The sequence below is a fragment of the Rhinoderma darwinii genome, chromosome 4, assembly GCF_050947455.1.
Source record: "Rhinoderma darwinii isolate aRhiDar2 chromosome 4, aRhiDar2.hap1, whole genome shotgun sequence".
NCBI classification, from domain to species: domain Eukaryota; kingdom Metazoa; phylum Chordata; class Amphibia; order Anura; family Rhinodermatidae; genus Rhinoderma; species Rhinoderma darwinii.
In genome coordinates, this window is record NC_134690.1 from 275,341,239 (window position 1) to 275,361,179 (window position 19,941).

The 19,941-nt window shown below is 43.7% G+C and overlaps 2 protein-coding genes across 2 annotated transcripts in view; one reads left to right on the forward strand and one right to left on the reverse strand.

Annotated features, from left to right (window-relative positions):
• LOC142759857 (uncharacterized) overlaps window positions 1-17,050 on the reverse strand; it is a 61,837-nt gene extending 44,787 nt beyond the window's left edge. The window contains exon 1 of the mRNA XM_075862517.1: window positions 16,546-17,050. The gene's annotated coding sequence lies outside the window, so the exon portion shown is untranslated. The remainder of the gene's footprint in view (window positions 1-16,545) is intronic.
• Window positions 16,605-19,941, forward strand: part of NUP133 (nucleoporin 133) — a 107,286-nt gene continuing 103,949 nt past the window's right edge. The window contains exon 1 of the mRNA XM_075862516.1: window positions 16,605-17,099. Coding sequence (XP_075718631.1) covers window positions 16,942-17,099 — 158 coding nt within the window. The 5' untranslated portion in view covers window positions 16,605-16,941. The remainder of the gene's footprint in view (window positions 17,100-19,941) is intronic.

The window sequence follows — 19,941 nt, forward strand, 5'->3', positions numbered from 1 at the left end:
CCCTTCTGAGCCCTACAGTCTGCCCAAACAGCCGTTTACGTCCACCGATATGGCATCGCCATACCCGGGAGAACCCTGTTAATATTTTATTTGTGGTATTTGTGGCACAAACTGGGCACAACATATAGTGCACTAAAATGGCACATCAGTGGAAAATTTTAATTTTCACTTTCCACCATCGGCTGCGCATTAAACCCTTCGCGCACCATGACTTAATAGCATGTCGTGGTGTGGGGGGGTGATATATATGGAGCGTCTCACTCACTGAGCCCGTGCCATACGCTGTGGGTGTCAGCTGTGTATTACAGCTGATACCCGGGACTAACGGACAAACAGCGATCGCGCTGTTACAGGAGCATGTAAAAATGACAATATACTGCAATACATTAGTATTGCAGTGTATTCTACCAGTGATCTAACGATCGCTGGTTCAAGTCTCCCAAGGGGACTAATAAAATATGTAAAAACAAAAGTAAATAGTTATTATTAGTGGAAAAAATTAAATAAATATTTAAAGTCCAAAAATAAACCCTTTTCATATTTTTTCTCTAAAGTAATGTAAAAAAATAAAAAAAAATACACAAAATTGGTATCGCTGCGTCCGTAAAAGTCCAAGCTATTACAATATACCATTATTGAACTCGCATGGTGAACGCCGTGAAAAATAAAGAATTTTAAATGGCAAAATCGCAGTTTTTTGGTCACCTTCGCGCTACCAAAAAATGTAATAAAAAGTGCTGAAAAAATCTTATGTACCAAAAAATGGTACCAATAAAAACTACAGCTCGTTCCGCAAAAAATAAGCCCCCAAACCGCTCTATTGACGGAAAAATAAAGACGTTGTGGCTCTCGGAAAGCGGGGAGGAAAAACGAAAAAGAAAAAGCAAAACATGGATCAGTCCGGAAAGGGTTCATTTATTTTCTTTTTTTAAATCAAACCAGTTTTTATTGATAGTACAACATACATTATAAATCTCATGTATATCTAATCAATTCCAACAATCAATACATTTTCAGTTTTGTACAGAATATTCAGTTACATTTAACATAACTCCCCCTTCCCTCCAACCGAACTCCCCCCCCCCCCCCCCCCGCAGTATCTCCTTCTTTCCCTGGCTCGTACATTTTCTCTCCCGCATCATACTGATATATCCATAAGCGATCTCCTGATCATGTCCCCTCAATCTGCCTCCTACCTCCCTGCCGTGCCATAGTTATGTATCCACTTTCCCCATTATTTATCATGTTTGTGTGTTGCCCCTCGTTTCAGATATATCCGATATTCCAACGACACCGTGTGATTAACATATCCTACCAGTTCAGGCACCTCCGGGGGATCCGCGTTCAGCCAATATTTTGCTATCAGCTTCCTAGCGTGGTACAAAACTTTTTTAATAGCCAGTAATTCAGCCCCATCTCCTCCCTCCTCCCCCATACAACCCAACATAAAGATCTTAGGTTCCAACGGGAAATCTCTCCCATATACTCTCGCTACCATGCCTCCAACCTCCTTCCAGTAGTCATTCAGCATCGGACAGTCCCAGAACATATGCTTTATGTCTGCCCCATCAAACGAACACCTGGGACACTCCTTCGTTGGTCTGAGCCGCATTTGCCATAACACCTTAGGTGTCCTATACACCCTATGCAGGAGAAAAAGTTGTGACCGCCTGTGTGCTACATTAATGGAAAGCATTTTGGGCGATTCAAGTATCTCCTCCCACTCTTCATCTGTTATAGTCCCCACATCTTCTTCCCATTTGCGTCTGATCTCCCCCATCGGATCTCCAAGGAATTTGGAAAGTAATGTACTATATATTACAGAGATAATCCCTTTAGTGTCCTTTGCCCCCAATACCTGTTCCATCGCTCCCATAGTGGAGCAGCTCAAGTCCACCGACCTACCCTTGGCCTGTGCTGCGTGACGCAACTGGAGGTATTGATAGAACATCCGATGTGGGAGTCCAAACTCCTGCTGCAATTGTGAGAACAATTTGAGACTTCCTCCCTCATATAACTGGTATACATATCTGACCCCTGCTTGTTCCCATTCCTGAAAGCCGGCCAAGATACTAAATTCCCATAGGTATGGATTGTCCCATAGAGGCATATAGTTGGAGCACCCTGTAACGCCCAATATTTTCTTGCATTCCCACCAGATCCTATGTATCAATAGCAAAGTTGGTTTCCCTTTCGCCTCCCTCCGCAACTTATGAGACTCCATGGCCTCTAGTATATCCGTGCACGGACTCAAATAATACACCAGTTTCCCACTAGAGTCCCACTCTTCCCTATTCTTCCAACCTTTAAAGTGTTGCACTTGGGCTGCTAGATAATATATCCACGCATTTGGAATAGCCAATCCTCCCTGGTCTGTTGGTAATTGTAATTTTTCCAATTTAATCCTGGGGATCCCCCTTTTCCACACCAAGTCCCTAAACAAATTATGTATTCTCCTGAACCAGTACTTAGGCAACCACACTGGGGCATTATGCACAACATAAAGAACCTGAGGCATCAGAATCATTTTAATCAGGTTTGCTCTTCCTAGCGCTGAAAGTGGTAGCCCAAGCCATATTCTAGTCTTGTCTTTTAGTTTGTCCAATAATGGTTTTACATTCAGTGCGACAAAATCCTGCACCCTTGCCGAGACCGTAATCCCCAGATATTTAAATTCCTTAACACAAGGTATATTAATTCCCCCCACCTGCAGTGGCACCTCTAATGACTTGAGTGGCAATAATGCCGACTTGCTCCAATTAATTTGTAACCCTGAAAATTTACCAAACCGTTCCAATACGGTCATTATCACAGGCAGTGATCGATCTATCTCTCCCAGGAATAGTAAAATATCATCCGCATATAGTGCTATGCGTTCCTCCAGGTCCCCACATCGAAACCCTTCTATACCCGGATGTTGCCTTACTATGTTTGCCAGAGGTTCGATCGCTAGAGCGAATAGTAACGGGGAAAGTGGACATCCCTGACGCGTCCCCCTCCCCAATCTAAAAGAGTCTGACATCCTTCCATTGGCTCTGATTCTAGCCACCGGTTCCTTATACAACAATTTTACCCATGTTATAAAATTTCTCCCAAAACCAAACCGCTCCAAAACAGCCCACAAATACCCCCACTCCACGCTGTCAAATGCCTTGGCAGCGTCTAAGGACAGCACTGCTCTACACTGCGCATCTGCAGCATCTGTCTGCAAATTCAAGAATAATCTTCGTATATTAACCGCTGTAGATCTTGATGGCATGAATCCCGACTGATCCGGGCCCACTACTTTAGTTACCACTCTTGTCACCCTGTTAGCCAGAGCCTTTGCCAAAATTTTAACATCAGCGGACAGCAGGGATATTGGTCTATAAGAATCTGGCTGTGTTCGATCTTTCCCCTCCTTGGGAATGACCACTATTGCTGCTTCATACATAGTCTGCGGTAGTCGCCCCCTGGTAAAACTATCTTGGAACACCTCCAACAACTCTGGCAGAAGCTCCCCCCCCCATATGTTTTGTACAGCTCAGTAGGTATGCCGTCCATCCCTGGAGCCTTTTCATTTGCCATAGAACTCACCGCTTCCTGCAGTTCCTCCAAAGTAATTGGCTCCTCAAGCCACTCTCTCTCCTCCTCCCCCAGAGTAACCTACGTCATTTCCGCCAAATAGTCTGTCAGAAGATCTTCTGGATAATCTACCCTCGTGCGATACAGCTCAGTATAAAAGGACTTCAACACTCCCAGTATATCCCCTGTTTCTCCCACCAGTGTCCCGTCTTTATCCTGCAATTGGTGGATGAACGCACCCTCCCGCTGAGGCCTAGCCATATTTGCCAACAATCTACCCGTCATTTCTCCCTCCTCATAGTATTTTTGTTGCAAAAACAACCTTTTATTAGCTGCTTGTTCCAGCTGATGTTCCTTTAGTAGTTTTTGGGCGACCTTCCACTGGACCAAAGTTTCTACTGTATTATTAGCGATATGGTTCTCCTCGGTTAACGTCACTCTTCCCCTCAGATGTTCTCCCACCTGTCTTGATTTATTCTTTATGATCGTGATCTCCCGAATATACACCCCCCTTATATTTGCTTTCATAGCGTCTGTTCATTTATTTTCTAATGAAAAAACATTTATGACCATATGTGGGGGCTATTGCCGTACTCGGGAGAAATTGCTTTACAAATGTTGGGGTGCATTTTCTCCTTTGTGAAATTTAAAAAATGCAACATTTTAGTGGAAATAATGTTGATATTAATTTTCACGGCCTAATTCTAATAAATTCTGCAAAAGACGTGTGGGGCCTAAATGCTCACTATACCCCTAGATAGATTCCTTAAGTGGTGTAGTTTCCCAAATAGGGTTACTTTTGGGCGGTTTCCACTGTTTTGGTACCTCAGGGGCTTTACAAATTCGACATGACACCCAAAAACTATTCCAGCTAAATTTGAGCTCCAAAAGCCAAATGGTGCCCCTTCCCTTCTAAGGCCCGATGTGGGTCCAAACAGCAGTTTATTACCACATATGGGGTATTTACGTAATCAGGAGAAATTGTTTTACAAATGTTGGCGTGCTTTTTCTCCTTTATTCCTTGTAAAAATTACAAATTTCTAAGTTCTTACAGAAAAAAAGTCGATTTTTACCTTTACAGACTAATTCCAATGACTTCAGCAACACAACTGTGGGGTCAAAATGCTAACTTTACCCCTAGAAAAATTCCTTGAGGGGTGTAGTTTCCAAAATGGGGTCACTATTGGGGGGTTTCCACGGTTTTCATCCCTCCAGTGCATTGCAAACGCGACACGGCACTTAAAACTATCCCAGCAAAATCAGAAATCCAAAATCCAAATGGTGCTCCTTCCCTTCTGAGGCCTGCTGTGGGTCCAAACAGCAGCTTATTACCACATATGGGGTATTGCTATAATTGTAAGAAATTGCTTTACATATGTTGGGGTGTTTTTTCTACTTTATTCCTTGTAAATATTTAAAATGTTTACGTTTTTTCACAAACAAAGTAGATTTTCATCTTCACATACTAATTCAAATACATTTAGCAAAAAAACTGTGGGTTAAAAATGCTAACTATACACATAGATAAATTCCTTGAGGGGTATAGTTTCCAAAATGGGGTCACTTTTGGGGGGTCTTTACTGTTTTGGTACCACAAGACCTATTCAAACCTGACATGGTACCTAAAATAGATTCTAAAAAAAGGAGGCCCCAAAATCCACTAGGTGCTTCTTTGCTTCTGAGGCCGATGTTTCAGTCCATTACCGCACTAGGACCACATGTGGAATATTTCTAAAAACTGCAGAATCTGGGCAATAAATATTGAGTTGCGTTTCTCTGGTAAAACCTTCTGTGGTACAGAAAAAATGTATTACAATTTAATTTTCGAAAAAAAAATTGTAAATTTCACCTCTACTTTGCTTTAATTCCTGTGAAACGCCTAAAGGGTTAAAACACTTTCTGAATGCTGTTTTGAATACTTTGAGGGGTGCAGTTTTCAAAATGGGGTGATTTATGGGGACTTTCTAAGGCGGGATTCACACGACCGGGTCGTTCCCGAGCCCGAGTGTCGGCCGGTAAAATCGGCCATTTTGCCCGGCCGGTTTGCATAAAGTTATGCATCCGTGCCGGGCCGGGCAGATCCGGACAGTGACATCAGCGGCAGCTCCTGAAGGGGAATCCCCATGTGTTCGGGGATTCCGCTTCAGGAGTTTCCCCTGATGTCACTGCCCAGATATGGACAGAGACATCAAGCGCTCTGTCCAGGAGCGGAATCCCCGAAAACACGGGGATTCCGCTCCTTCAAGGAGCTAAAGTGCGGCTAGCACATAGCAGAGCGGGGAGATACCTCCCCGCTCTGCTATAGTGGCGTCGCTGCAGTAGTAGCAGCCGCAGCAGCAGCAGCTGCTGCTACTACTACTACTAGCGGCGCCATCGAAGGTGTCGCCGAGCCAGGGTGCTTTTAACAAGCAGGGGAAGGGAGCCAGCGCAGCGCTCCCTCCACCTGCTGTACACCCCGGCCCTGCAACACAGTGTACAGCGATGCCATTCGTCAGAATGGCATCAACTCCTCCTCCTCACATGCACTCTGCGCTGTGAGGAGGAGGAGATAGAGCGCAAGCGCCGGGAAACCCGGCCATCACTCGGAACACATTCCGGTGATGGCCGTGTATTACCCGGCCCCATAGACTTCTATGGGAGCCGGGCGGCCGGGTGCCCGGGCAAAGATAGAGCATGTCCTATTTTTTGACGGCCGGATTTTCCGGCCGTCAAAAAATCGGTCGTGTGAATAGCCCCATTAGGGGTCTATCATTCCTAATGCAGCCGGGTGCCGGCCGATTTATGAACGGCCGGCACCCGGCCGGGAAACCCTGCCGTGTGAATGAGGCCTAATAGATAAGGCCCTCAAAGCCACTTCAGAACTGAACTGGTCCCTGAAAAAATAGGCTTTTGATATTTTCTTGAAAATATGAGAAATTGCTACTAAAGTTCTAAGCCTTGTAACGTCCTAGAAAAATAAAAGAATGTTCAAAAAACGATGCAAACATAAAATAGACATATGGGAAATATAAACTAGTAAGTATTTTGTGTGGTATTACTATCTGTTTTACAAGTAGATGCATTTAAATTTAGAAAAATGCTAATTTTTGCTAAGTTTCTCTAAATCTTGGTGTTTTTTACAAATAAATATTGAATTTATCGACTAAATTTTTTCCCTAACATAAAGTACAATATGTCACGAGAAAACAATCTCAGAATCACTTGGATAGGCAAAAGCATTCTGGAGTTATTACCACATAAAGTGACACATGTCCGATTTGAAAAATCGGCTTCGTCCTGAAGGCCAAAACAGGCTCAGTCCTGAAGGGGTTAAGCAATGCATTAGCATAAATCTAAAATCACTAATAAAGTGGTGAAAACAGTTTTTTGTAAATAAAAAGCACTGCTGTCACCTACATTATAGCGCCGATCTCCTTATGTAGGAGATAGGGCACTTATAATGTGGTGACAGAGCCTCTATAAGGCCAAATGCCACGATGCGTATTATGTGCGGATTTGCAGAGTATATTTTCTTGTGGCAAATCCATAGCGCAATACAGTACCAGCAAAGTAAATATACACGTTGCAATATTTTTACGCAGGTAAATTGACCTGCGTTGCGTATTTTCAAATTCGCAGCACGCCAACTTATCTTGAGTTTTTGTCACGAATTGTATCTGACAAGTTTATAAAAAAAAAGGCACCAAAATCTGCTGAATAAAAATGTAAATATTTCTGCATCAAAATGTAAAATACGCACTTAATAACGCATCATAAAATGCACTATTAGGTGCGTATTTTACTTGCGGTTTTCTGTGCATGTTGCCTTAGGGCTTATCCACATGTTGCGGAATTGCTGCTTATTTTCCGTCTGAAAATACGGACAATAAAATACACAGCAGAATACAGTAGCAGCAAAGTGGGTGAAATTTATCAAATCTCATCCACACGCTGTGTAAATATTCAAACCAGAAATTTGCCTGCGGTGCGTATTTTTCATACTGCAGCATGTCAATTCCTGCTGCGGAAAGTGGACTGAATTGCTGCGTTTCCAGGAGGAGATGTCACCATCTCGCATCATTGAAAAAACCTAGCAAAATCCACACCATTTTCTGCAGTAAAAAACGCAGGAAATAGTGCGTTTTTTCCGCAGCGGAATTTCTGCTAGTTTCTGCGGAATTGCGGCAGAAATTTTCTGCAGCAATTTCATTACGTGTGGACAAGCCTTTAGGGTACTAAATTTTAACCCTTTACTGAAACCCTCCCGTAAAAATTTTGAGGCGATACCTGAATGGTCAAATGCTTCACCAATTGGAATACTCTAAGGGCTAATTCACACAATCGTGTTTGGTCCGTGATATATGGTCCGCATGTCGGCAGTATTTCCCGGACTGAACTAAGTGCAGGCAGGAACGCTACTAGCATCATAGTTACGTACGATGTCAGGAGTCGCTGCCTCACTGCGGGAAAACTGTCCCGAACTGTAATCAAGTTTTCAGCACGGGACAGTAGTTCAGAGGGGAGGCAGTGACACCTAGCGTCATAGATAACTATGATGCTAGGAGCCCGGCTCCCTGCACTGTGTTCGGTCCAGGAAATGATGCCGACCTGCGGTCCGTATATCATGGACCAAACACGGTTGTGTGAATTAAGCCTAAGAGAAAAATTGCTCCAGATCTTAGTTTATATCTTGGAAGTAACTATTTATCTTCTGGCAGACATATCAATCACTTTATCCCCTAACATCACTGAGGAGATGGAGCGGGATGCACAGTCTAATACTGTAGTGATAATGGGAGATTTCAATTATCCAGATATTAATTGGGGTCATGGTTTGGCTTCAACTGCAAAAGGGAGACATTTCCTCAACTTGTTGCAGGATAATTTTATGGGCCAGTTGGTGGAAGAGCCAACAAGAAGTTATGCTCTGTTGGATCTGGTCATTTCTAACAATGCAGAACTTGTTGGGAATGTCAATTTTACCTATACTGTAAAAAACAAACACAGGCTTAGGCCTCATGCACACGACCATGCCCGAAATAGCAGTCCGTGATTATGGGCACCGCCGGCGGCGGACAGTCACATGCATTTGTGGGCCGTGCTTCCATATAAAGTAAAAACATATAAAGTAAAGATATCCCATCTTTTGCTGAGCCTTTCTACGGCATGGACACCTTCCCGTAAATATATGGAAAGGTGTACGTCGGAAATAGAAATTAATGGGTCCGTAATCTATGGTCGTGTGCATGGGGCCTTAGAGGACAAAAACCACTTAAAGGTGGTCTCCCACAATCAATATTTATCACCTATTCACAGCGATCATGAGAACAGGCTTACCTTGCCGTTCCTGGGAGCCCTATAGGAATGGAGCGGTAGTGCGGATGCTCGGCCACCGCTCCATTCATTTCTATAAGGTTGCCGATCGCTATCGGTGGGGTTCCCAGCGGTCGGACCCACACCGATGAGATATAGATCACCTATCCTATAGTAAATCATAGGGTTAATTACTATTTATGTAAGGTACATGGAGGTTCAAAATTCATAACACTCTGCACCTCACATTAATAAGTGACCCCATCATTTCCCTCATATAATGGCAACATTGGGGTTAACCACTTAGGAACATGGCAAATGTGGGCCTGGGGGACAGAAAAAATAGTTTATTTTTCCCTCTTTGTATCACGGCATTCTTAACTTTTCCATTTTTTGCTCGATATAGCTGTAGGAGACTTTTGCTGGATGAGTTGTACTTTAGGACGTTGCTGTTTTTTGGTAAATCTTTTTATACATTATTATTTTGGCAAAAATGCAGGAAAAAAAGCAGTTTTTAAATTTTTTTTTTTTTTACAGGATACACCGATCATCATAATGACGCTATAAATTTGTTGTGCAGGTTATTTCAGTCACAACGATACCAAATATGTGTATATTATTTTATGAATTGGGACTTATATTTTAATATTGTTTATTTATTGTAAAAAACTTGTTTTGTGTGTCTTTTTTTTACAGAATAACTTTATTTAATGTTACTTTTTTTTTTAAAATTCATTTTACTTTTATATCTTTCACATGCTGGCATATATGCCAGTACATTATCCTGCGTACTGATAGTACACAGGAAGTTGTTAGGGCATACCTAAGTATGCCCTAACAACAGAAAATATGGTCAGACAGCCCTGGGGTCCTTCAATGGACCCGGGGCGGTCTACCCATATCAGGGTTGCCCCTTGATCAAGGTGTTCCCTCTTCTCATTTTCCCTTTGAATGCTGCTGTTAGCTTTGATCGTGACATTCAAGGGGATAACTGCGGAGATTAGCGGTTTCTCTGATAGAATGGGGCTGCGGCTGACTATTACAGCGATTGCCCCGCCCCTGACCAAGCTGGCACACTTGCTGTGCCCACGTGATAAGTATGATGTGTTGCGGCTGGCTAAGCACTAAAGAACGCCGGAGCCGACACTGAAAACAGAGAACACGGGGGCTCTCTGCAGCCGCTGGCTGCATCACATCATGCCGGTGACTAAATTCATGTATTACAATACTAAGCTAGTTGGCCATACAGTTTAGTTTCAGTTTAGTTTCAGGTATTGAACCGTTTGCGGATGCACAGCATCGAAACAGTATCGATATTTTGATGCATTGTGCAACCCTATTTTTCTGGCAATTTTGTGGTCGGTGCGTTTGTTTTTTTCCAAACGTAGAATGTTCTAGGCATGGTGTTTTTTCAGGCGTTTTCCCATTGGCTTCTCTATTGGACTTCAAAAACGCCAGAAAAATAGCATGTACAAAATTACATCAAAAGAAAAACGCCACGAAAAACATTGTAAAAAACGCAAGTTACATTTTAATATCGCCAGTGTTTTTAGATGCAGTTTAAATTGCTAGAAAAATTGTGTGTGTGAAGGCCTTAGGGGTTAAAGACCATTGTTTAAATTTTTTCCCATAAATCAAAAGTAAAAGTCTAGATAAGAAATGTCTGTCTCAACTTATCAGACACCTCTCCCCCTTCCCACTTCATGCACTTAGGCCTTACTCAACGAACGTGTTTCAAATTGGTCGTGGAAAAACTGACGTTTTTCATGGCCAATTTGCATACGTGCGTGACCAGTTTTCACAGATCCCTAATAGACTTGAGTCTATTGAGGGATCCGTGAAAACAGGCAAAAATAGGAAATGTCCTATTTTTTCATGGGCTGTTCACATGGTCCGTTAAAACAACGGCCTCATTAAAGCTTTATAATGTCCTCTATGCTGCTTCTTGGATGAGAGAGATAAGAAAGTAGGATATCCTCTTCTTTTTGTGCTGTGTATGGGAGACATCATAGTAGCTGGTCACTCCCCCTCGGGAGCACAGCTCAAGGAAAACTGATAATTGGATATGGAGCCAGCCGAGTGGGAATACCGCTGAAAAATGCAGATACAAGTTATATAATGATCAAAGATAACGTAATTCCTTACACAACGGCTTTTTAAAAAAAAAAAAATATATATATATATATATATATATATATATATATATATATATATATAATAATAATTCACCTACGACAATAGTTGCTCTTTATTGTATGTTCACACGAACAAAAGAAGTGGCTGAAAATTACAGACCTGTTTTCAAGGGAAAACGGCCTCTGATTTCCCGGCGTTTTTTGAAGCCGAAAATGAGGTTTTTTTCATTTCAGTGTGAATGGAAAATCAGCTCCACAAACGTTGTGACATGCTACTTCTCTATACAAGGCTTCTTTTTACGAGGCGTTGTTTTTAATTCAGCAGCGTAAAAATAAACCTCATGTGGACAGCAGTGTATTTCCCATTGAATTCAGTGGGAAGTTGTTTGTAGGCATTTTGCTAGTGTTATTCCAGGCGTATTTTGAGGCGTTTACGGTCAGAAATACACCTGAAAACACATTAGGCCCTGTTCACACGGAGTTTTATGACACGTTTTTTGACGCGGAAAACGCGTCGGAAAACGCGCCAAAAACGACCCAAAATGACTCCCATTGATTTCAATGGGAGACGGAGGCGTTTTTTTACCGCGAGTAAAAAAAACGCCTCGCGGCAAAAAGAAGGGACATGACCCTTCTTGATGCGGTTTCCGCGTCCAAAACCGCATTGAAAGCAATGGGGACACGTAAAAAAACACCTCGAACTAGTGAGGTGTTTTCTGACGAGTATATTGCGAGTGTTTTGCAGGAGTCGTCTACTGCTGCTAGTCCAGCCCAGCAAGGGGCTGTCATTTCCTGTCTGCTCGTGGAGCCTGAAAAACATCGTGGACAGAACTCAGGGATACAGAAAACCGAAGTCCTGCATCCAAATCGAATACAAGTAAGTGCAATTGCTCCTATGTTCCATACATGCTATACATGTATGGAGCTGTGCATTTTTTTTTTAGATTTTTTTTTTTAATTTTTTTTTTAGATTTATTTTTTTATTTTTAATTTTTTAATTTTGTTATGCAGTTGTTCATGTATGTCATCTCTTTTTTATTTTTTTTTAACATTTCAGGAACAGAAATGACGACAGCAGAGGTGTACCACCGAATGGACATTGATGTTGGGAAATTGATTCAAGAAGTAAGTATACTTTTTTTTTTTTAATGTGGGCCTGTTCACATCAGCGTGGTTTCCGCTGAGGGGTTCCGTCGGTGCTTTCAGTCAGGGGAACCCCTCAACGGAAAGGCAAGTGTGAAGTAAGTTCCGTTTGCATCACCATTCATTTCAATGGTGACAGATCCGTTGACAGAAGGATGTCAGGCTGGGTTCACACGACCATGTTACGTCCGTAATCTACGGAACGTATTTCAGCCGGAAGACCCGGACCGAAGACAGTGCAGGGAGCCGGGCTCCTAGCATCATAGTGATGTACGACGCTAGGAGTCCCTGCCTCGCTGCAGGACAACTGTCCCGTACTGTAATCATGATTTATAGAAAAAAATTATAGAACCTGTCCTATTCTTGTCAGTAATCACAGCAAGGACTCTCCCATAGAAGCCTATGGGAGCTTCCGTAAATACGGACCGGCTACTGATGTGCATCCATATACCGTCCTTATTTACCGAAGCGTTGCTATGCAACATGCATGATATAACGCAGCATGCATCCGCGGACACCGTTTGTGGCCAAGAATAGCCCATAGAAGAAATTGGAGCCCCTAAGTGATCGCATCCGTAATACCGATCTGAAAAACTATGCGAGTGAGGGTATGTTCACACATTTAACCAAAAACGTCTGAAAATACAGAGCTGTTTTCGAGGGAAAACAGCTCTTTATTTTCAGATGGTTTTTAAGCCACTCACGTTTTTTGCTGCGTTTTTGGAGCTGTTTTCAAGTCTCCAAAAACATCCCAAGAAGTGACCTGCACTTCTTTTTCGCGGCTATTTTTTTACGCGGCCATTTTTCAAAACGGCCGTGTCAAAAAAACGGCCCGTCGGAACAGAACGCCGTTTTTCCCATTGAAATCAATGGGCAGATGTTTGGAGGCGTACTACTTCTGATTTATCGGCCATTTTTGGCCCGAAAAATGGCCGAAAATAAGCCGTGTGAACATACCCTAAGATCCGTATTCAAAGCGTTTTACAGATGGGACAATAGAGGCTTTTATTCTTGATGGTTTCTGAAAATGTGTACATATGTAAAAACAACGGATCCAATACGTCTATAATATAGACAAACGGCCGTAATACGGGCATGCATACAGAACTAAATACGGCTGAAAATATGCCTATGTACAACTATGGTTTCAGGACGTAACGTGGATGATTTTTCATGCGTTCGTGTGCATACAATCCTATCCAGTGCCTAGGGGCAGCACGATGGCTCAGTGGTTAGCACTATTGCCTTGCAGTGCTGGGGTCCTGGGTTCAAATCCTACCAAGGACAACGGGAGCTTCCTCCCACCCCCCAAAAAACATACCAATGGGGAATTTAGATTGTGAGCCCCAATGGGGACAGTAAAAAAGAAGACCTCTGTACAGCGCTGCGTAATATGTTGGTGCTATATAAATAATGGAAATAAATAAATAATAGACATTTAGCTCTCTGCAGAACTTTTGTTTCCGTGAAAACTAAACGGAAACCTAGCGAACGGAGACAAACGGAATGCAACTGAAACAAAAGAATTACCACTGAAATCAATGGCAATTCTAACGGAACCGTTGCTTTCCGTTTAAGCTTTCGATCATTTCATCCTCTGACGGAGGAGAGGTAAACGTATACTAACGGTAGTGTGAGCTTACCCTTACTTCTCCGCTGAGAGCAGGACTAGGTATGGACGGGTTTGCTACATCTGTATGTAAAGAGTGTTCTCACTCACAGCAAACAATTATCTTTGAAAAGGTGAGGGATTGAAACAACATATATTGGAAAGATGTAGAATTTTTATTCATACAGTGATTAAGCATTATTTACATAAAACTGGAAAACTCTTTAACCCCTCAACGCAACAGAACGTGCCCGTACGTCCTGGTGTTGGCGGCAAAGTATAGAGCGCGTTCACATGCTGAGCCCACGCCATACACTGCCAGTGTCAGCTGTGTATTGAACGGTTAGTGCAGCTGGCACCCTGCACTAACGGCCAGGAACAGAGATCACTCTGTCACTTGGCTGTCAGTAGCAACCGCGCCATCTAAGCCATTAGAAAGAGGGGGACACCTCCCTCTGACAGCCCATCACCCCCCCACGATGCGTTTGCGGGGTGCCAATGGTTGTCATGGCAGCTTGAGGGCCTAATGAATGCCCCCAGGTCTGCCTTCTTTCGGCCAAAGGCAGGACTTAACAGGAGCCTGTAAAAATGACAACGTATTGCAGTCTCACAATCGCTGGTTTAAGCCCCCTAAGGGGACAAATGAAAAGAGTAAAAAATACCCAAAAAAATAAAGTTAAAAAAAAACAACACACTTTTTCCCATTTTTCTCTAAAGTAATGTTATAAAAATAAAAGTTACCTAACTGTTATCGCCGTGTCCGCAAGAGCCCGAACTATTACAATTTAACGTTATCTAACCTGTTCGGTGGATGCTGTAAAAAAAACAAAAACACAAATTGCTGTTTTTTTGGTCACCAAAACGGTACCAACAAAAACTACAGCTTGCCCCACGCCACTCAATCGACGGAAAAGTAAAAAAGTTACGGATTTCAGAATGTGGAATTCTTTTTAACAAATAGTTTTTTTATTTATGAAAGTGGTAAAACATTAAAAAAAAAACATGTGAACACGTCGTTTTTACCACAGAATGAACCCCATAAAAATGACCCCCCCCCCCAAAAAAATGGCACAATCAATGTTTTTTGCCCATTTCATCCTCAAATAATTTTAATAAGACTCCCCGCCTATCAGATGTTTTGAAGGGGCCACGGAGCTCGCACGTGCGCTGCTTCCCCTCCATTTCTACTGCTCGTACTGTGAATCGCCGACACACTTGTAGCAGCGGTTCACATTATTACAGCCTTCTCCTATTTACTTAATGGGAGAAGGTTGTGATACTGTAAACAGCTGCTACAAGTGTGTCGGCGATTCACAGTACCAGCAGTAGAAATGGAGGGGAAGCAGCGCACGTGCGAGTGCCACAGCCCCTTCAAAATAGCGGATCGGCAGGGTGCCGGGAGTCGGACCACTCAGATATTGATGGCCTATCCTGAGGATAGGCTATCAATTTCTTATGACTTGACAATCCCTTTAAAATAATCAGTGTGTCTATGTGTAAAAAAATAAATAAAAATGATAATGTTAACATAAGTATGCAGAGATTTCCATGGTTGTAAACCATTTTTTTTTCAGTGTGACCGGATTTAATGTTATCAGATTACCATTACTTCATATTGCTTTATTGTGATCAAAAATTGTCAATATTGTTGCAGTTGTGGACAAATATTGTAACGATTGTCGCAAAAGGCGTTCGCATCAGCCTTACAATTGATGCAACTGCTGCAGAGGTGGGAGGCAATGGATATGGATCAGGTCCTTTCTGATGTGACTGTCATGCCAGGCCCTCCCTTCCCCCCACCTTTCTAAATAACAGCCTTATAAGGCCAGGTTCACACAGGACATCACTGATGGTTTGCTGTTGCTTTTCCAACCAGGTAAAAAAAAATACAGCTGCCAGATGTGCTATCTGTTAAAGGGGAATTGATAAATGCCTGTTCACACACAACAGGCGCGGACTGTGGTCAGTCACGTTATAATCACTGCAGACGCCACAATGGATATTTATGTGAGAAATCGCAATACAGAAAACCTCAAAAAGGTGGTAAATACTTCTATTAACCTTTCGTGGAGCAATAAAAGAAAAGATAAAACGCTACAGGACCGGTAAAAAGTAGAAATCAAAACCTCATCCTCACCACTGCCGAAAAACGAACAGATATTGTTGAGAGATTGTGGATTAGGGCAAATTCAATGGAAAGCGCGTTTCTCTAAATTCGACATAAAACTATATTATACGTAAATCATCATAAACACTGTACAATGGTCACTGCACCCCACCCCCTCCAAAAGAAATCCCGGTGACAGCAGGAAAGTGGCAATGAAGGGGTTTATGATGGTGCCCATGGCCTTTTATATACAACAGAGCCCTGATCCATTGATCAATAAATACTAGGTGCCCATACTATTGTGATTAGCCAGCCAGGCCCCTGGCACTGGACCCTGTGTGCCAGCTCTCTGGTTATTTACATGAATTCATGAGGATTCTGGGAATACCAGGGGTACATGCAGATCTCTAGCGTTACCTCTGATGGCCATACATATCTCAAACTTCCCACACGGAATTGTAGGGGGTGGCTCAGTGTTTATACAACAAACGTGCGAGCGGTGCCAACGTAATTCGCATACATATGCCACCCAAACTTCACCAACAGCCACCAGCAAACTTCACACTAGTGGTAAGCTTTCAGCGAGCTGCTTTCATAGCTCCTGCCCTCCCTCACCCTCGTATACCACGATATTATAATGTTATCATCTCCCCCCTATCTTCAAATCTTTTGCTCCATTTTGTTTTCCCTCATACCTCGTACTGGTGATCCTTTTCACAACTAGCCACTCAGCCATGTAACCCCGCCCCCGGCAGTCACGGGTTCTCCAGGTCATGACTGAAGGGGCTGGCTCGGTTGCCTGTCTCTGAATCGTCCCTTGTACAGATATTTGCCATTAGGCCGGGCGCCGTTCAACATAGACGTTGACGCTGTGAGGGGGCATTAATAAATGGTGTAGCGTGTATGTGCGGGGACGACGTTCTGGTCGTCCGAAGACAAACCCACGTCTAGCGCGCACATGCACAGCGCTGAGTGGCCGCCTTCCTTCCTCTCACGTCACTGGAAGCGGCCGCTTGTGTCATCTCCCTGTTACACGCGCGATATTTACTCCACACTGTGGCGCGAGCGTTGACACGACTGGAGGATTCGTCATGTTCCCTTCTCCCCGAGCTCAGGGTTTGGCGACAGCCCGGCGACCCCTCGGAGTTCGTGGGCCTCCGGGAAGAATGAGTCTGGGACCCCCAGGCAGCTCTTCACCCTCCACAGTTTTTTCACCCTCTGGGCGTAGGGTCACAATCGGTGGCGTGCGGTGAGTGAGACCTGAGGGTGGCACGTTCTGTGTAATAGTACATGTGCCCACCTATAATCTAGGGGCTGTTCATACAGCTGATACCTGACTAGACCGCTTGAGTGTGTGTTTGCTTGGCTACGTTGTCTATATCCGTTTTGTACAGGGTCTGCGAATTGAAACTTATTTTTGTATAAATAAAAGTTATACAATTTTCCAATATACTTTGTTATATTCCTCACATCTCTGCTTGTTATGCGGTTATTCATGGTTTACTTCCAATGGATAAAATGCTGTCCATGGTCATGTGATGGACTCACAGGTGCACAGCTGGTTAAAATTAGGCCTAGCACAGTTTTTTGACAGGCAAAAAAAATAATCTGCCTCAAAACTCCTTTAGGCTATGTTCACACGGAGTATTTTGGGGGAGGAATATCTGCCTCAAAATTCCGTTTGGAACTTTAAGGCAGATATTCCTCTCCCTGCACGCCGATTTTCGCCCGCGGGCATAAAACAGCGAGATATACACTTTCTCCTGCCTCCCATTGAAGTCAATGGGAGGTCGGAGGCGGAAGCGCCCGAAGATAGGGCATGTCGCTTCTTTTTCCCGCGAGGCAGGTTTACTGCTCGCGGGAAAAAGACCCCGACGCCTCCCATTGAAATCAATGGGAGGCGTTCTCGGGCCGTTTCTGCCGAGTTTTGCGACACGGTTTCCGCGTCAAAAAACTCGTCAAAATACCCCGTGTGAACATAGCCTAAGGCTATGTTCACACGGAGTATTTTGCAGGCAGAATTTCTGCCTCAAAATTCAGTTTGAAAGTTTGAGGCAGATTTAACTCTCCCTGCACGCCGATTTTCGCTGCGTTTTTCGCCCGCGGCCATTGGGCGCTGCGGGCTTAAAACGCCGCGAAATACGCTTTCTCTGCCTCTCATTGAAGTCAATGGGAGGTCAGAGGCGGAAGCGCCCGAAGATAGGGCATGTCGCTTCTTTCTCCCGCGAGCTGGTTTTACCGCTCGCGGGAGAAAACCACCCCCGCCTCCTATTGAAATCGACAGGAGGCATTTTCGGGCCGTTTTTGCCAAGCTTTTTGGCGCGGTTTCAGTGTCAAAAAAACTCGTCAAAATACTCAGTGTGAACTTAGCCTTAGGCTATGTTCACACTGAGTTTTTTGCAGGTGGAATTTCTGCCTCAAAATCCTGTTTGGAAGTTTGAGGGAGATTTTCCTCTCCCTGCACGCCGATTTTCGCAGCGTTTTTCCGCCCGCGGCCATTGAGGCATAAAACGCAGCGAAATACGCTTTCTCTACCTCCCATTGAAGTCAATGGGAGGTCAGAGGCGGAAACGCCTGAAGATAGGGCATGTCGCTTCTTTCTCCCGCGAGGCGGTTTTACCGCTTGCGGGAGAAAACCGCCCCCGCCTCCCATTGAAATCAACGGGAGGCATTTTTGGGCCGTGTTTGGCGCGGTTTCCGCTTTTTCCCAAAAGCTGGGACACTTTACCCAAGTGGGCGTTGTAAAGAAACGTGTATGACGCTGCCCAATCAGCGTCATACACTTCTCTTCATTCATGTCCAGTTTGTCACAGCACAGCGTGATCTCGCGATATGGGTCGTCGCGTACTCTCGCAGTTCCTGCACCGGAGCGTCGGGAGAATGACCAGACATTGCCTCCAGCCAGGTAAAGTAAAAAATAAAAAGCGCCCAATTGGGCTTTTACAAAAAATTTGCATAAATGTTGAAATGCTCATAACTTTGTCACTAATAAACGTTATTGTGAATAGACATCCCGTCCTGGCTGGAAGGAATGTCTATTCACTGTCTAAACACTTCAGTAACGTTAATGTGTCAGTATAAGACAGCACATAGTGACACTGCGTTGTTCACTATGCGCTGAGTAAATGAATGAATGGAGGGAAGTGCATGACACTTGATTGGTCACTGATTGGTCAGCGTCATACACTCTGTACAACGCCCACTTGGTCTAAAGTGAAAACACGCCCACTTGGGCATTAAAAAAACGAATTAGCATTAAGCTAAAATCACTCCTAACGTGGTAAAAATAGATAGTTTTTCTAAATAAAAAGCACTGCTGTCTCCTACATTACAGCGCCGATATCCTAATGTAGGAGATAGGGCACTTATAATGTGGTGACAGAGTCTCTAAGTTCTGTTCACACTAGTTATATGGCTTTCATTTATAATGGCAGCTATGCTGGATTCATTTTCAAACAAATATCATTAAATACTGACGGATCCTGTTCACACAGAGTTTTCTGCAATTTTGAGGCAGATTTTGATCTGCCTGCACACAGTTTTTCACGGTGTATTTCGCCTGCAGCCATTGAGCGCCTTGGGCAAACAAGGCAATGAAAAACGCTTTCTCTGCCTCCCATTGATGTCAATGGGAGGTCAGAGACGTAAACGCCCGAAGATAGGGCATGTCGCTTCTTTCTCCTGCGAGCCGGTTTTACCGCTCGCGTGGAAAAAAAACGCCTCCGCCTCCTATTGAAATCAATGGGAGGTTTTCTCCTGCAATTTTTTGGCGCGGTTTCTGCGTAATAAAAAAAAGTGTAAAAAAAACCTCATTGTGAACAGGGCCTTAGGCTCCATGCACATGACCGTAACAAGTCTCCGTAATTGCGGACCATTTCAGTTCTAATGGCCACGGACACCTTTCCGTATCGCTATGGATGGGTGTCCGTGCCGTAAAAATATTCAGAAAATTATGGAACGTGTCCGTTCTTTTGCATTTTACGGGCCGTGCGCCCATACTTTTGTGATTACGGGCAATGACCGTTTGCATGGAGCCTTAGATTAAAATACGGTCGCGTGCATGGAGCCTATCAGTATATACTGTCCGTAAA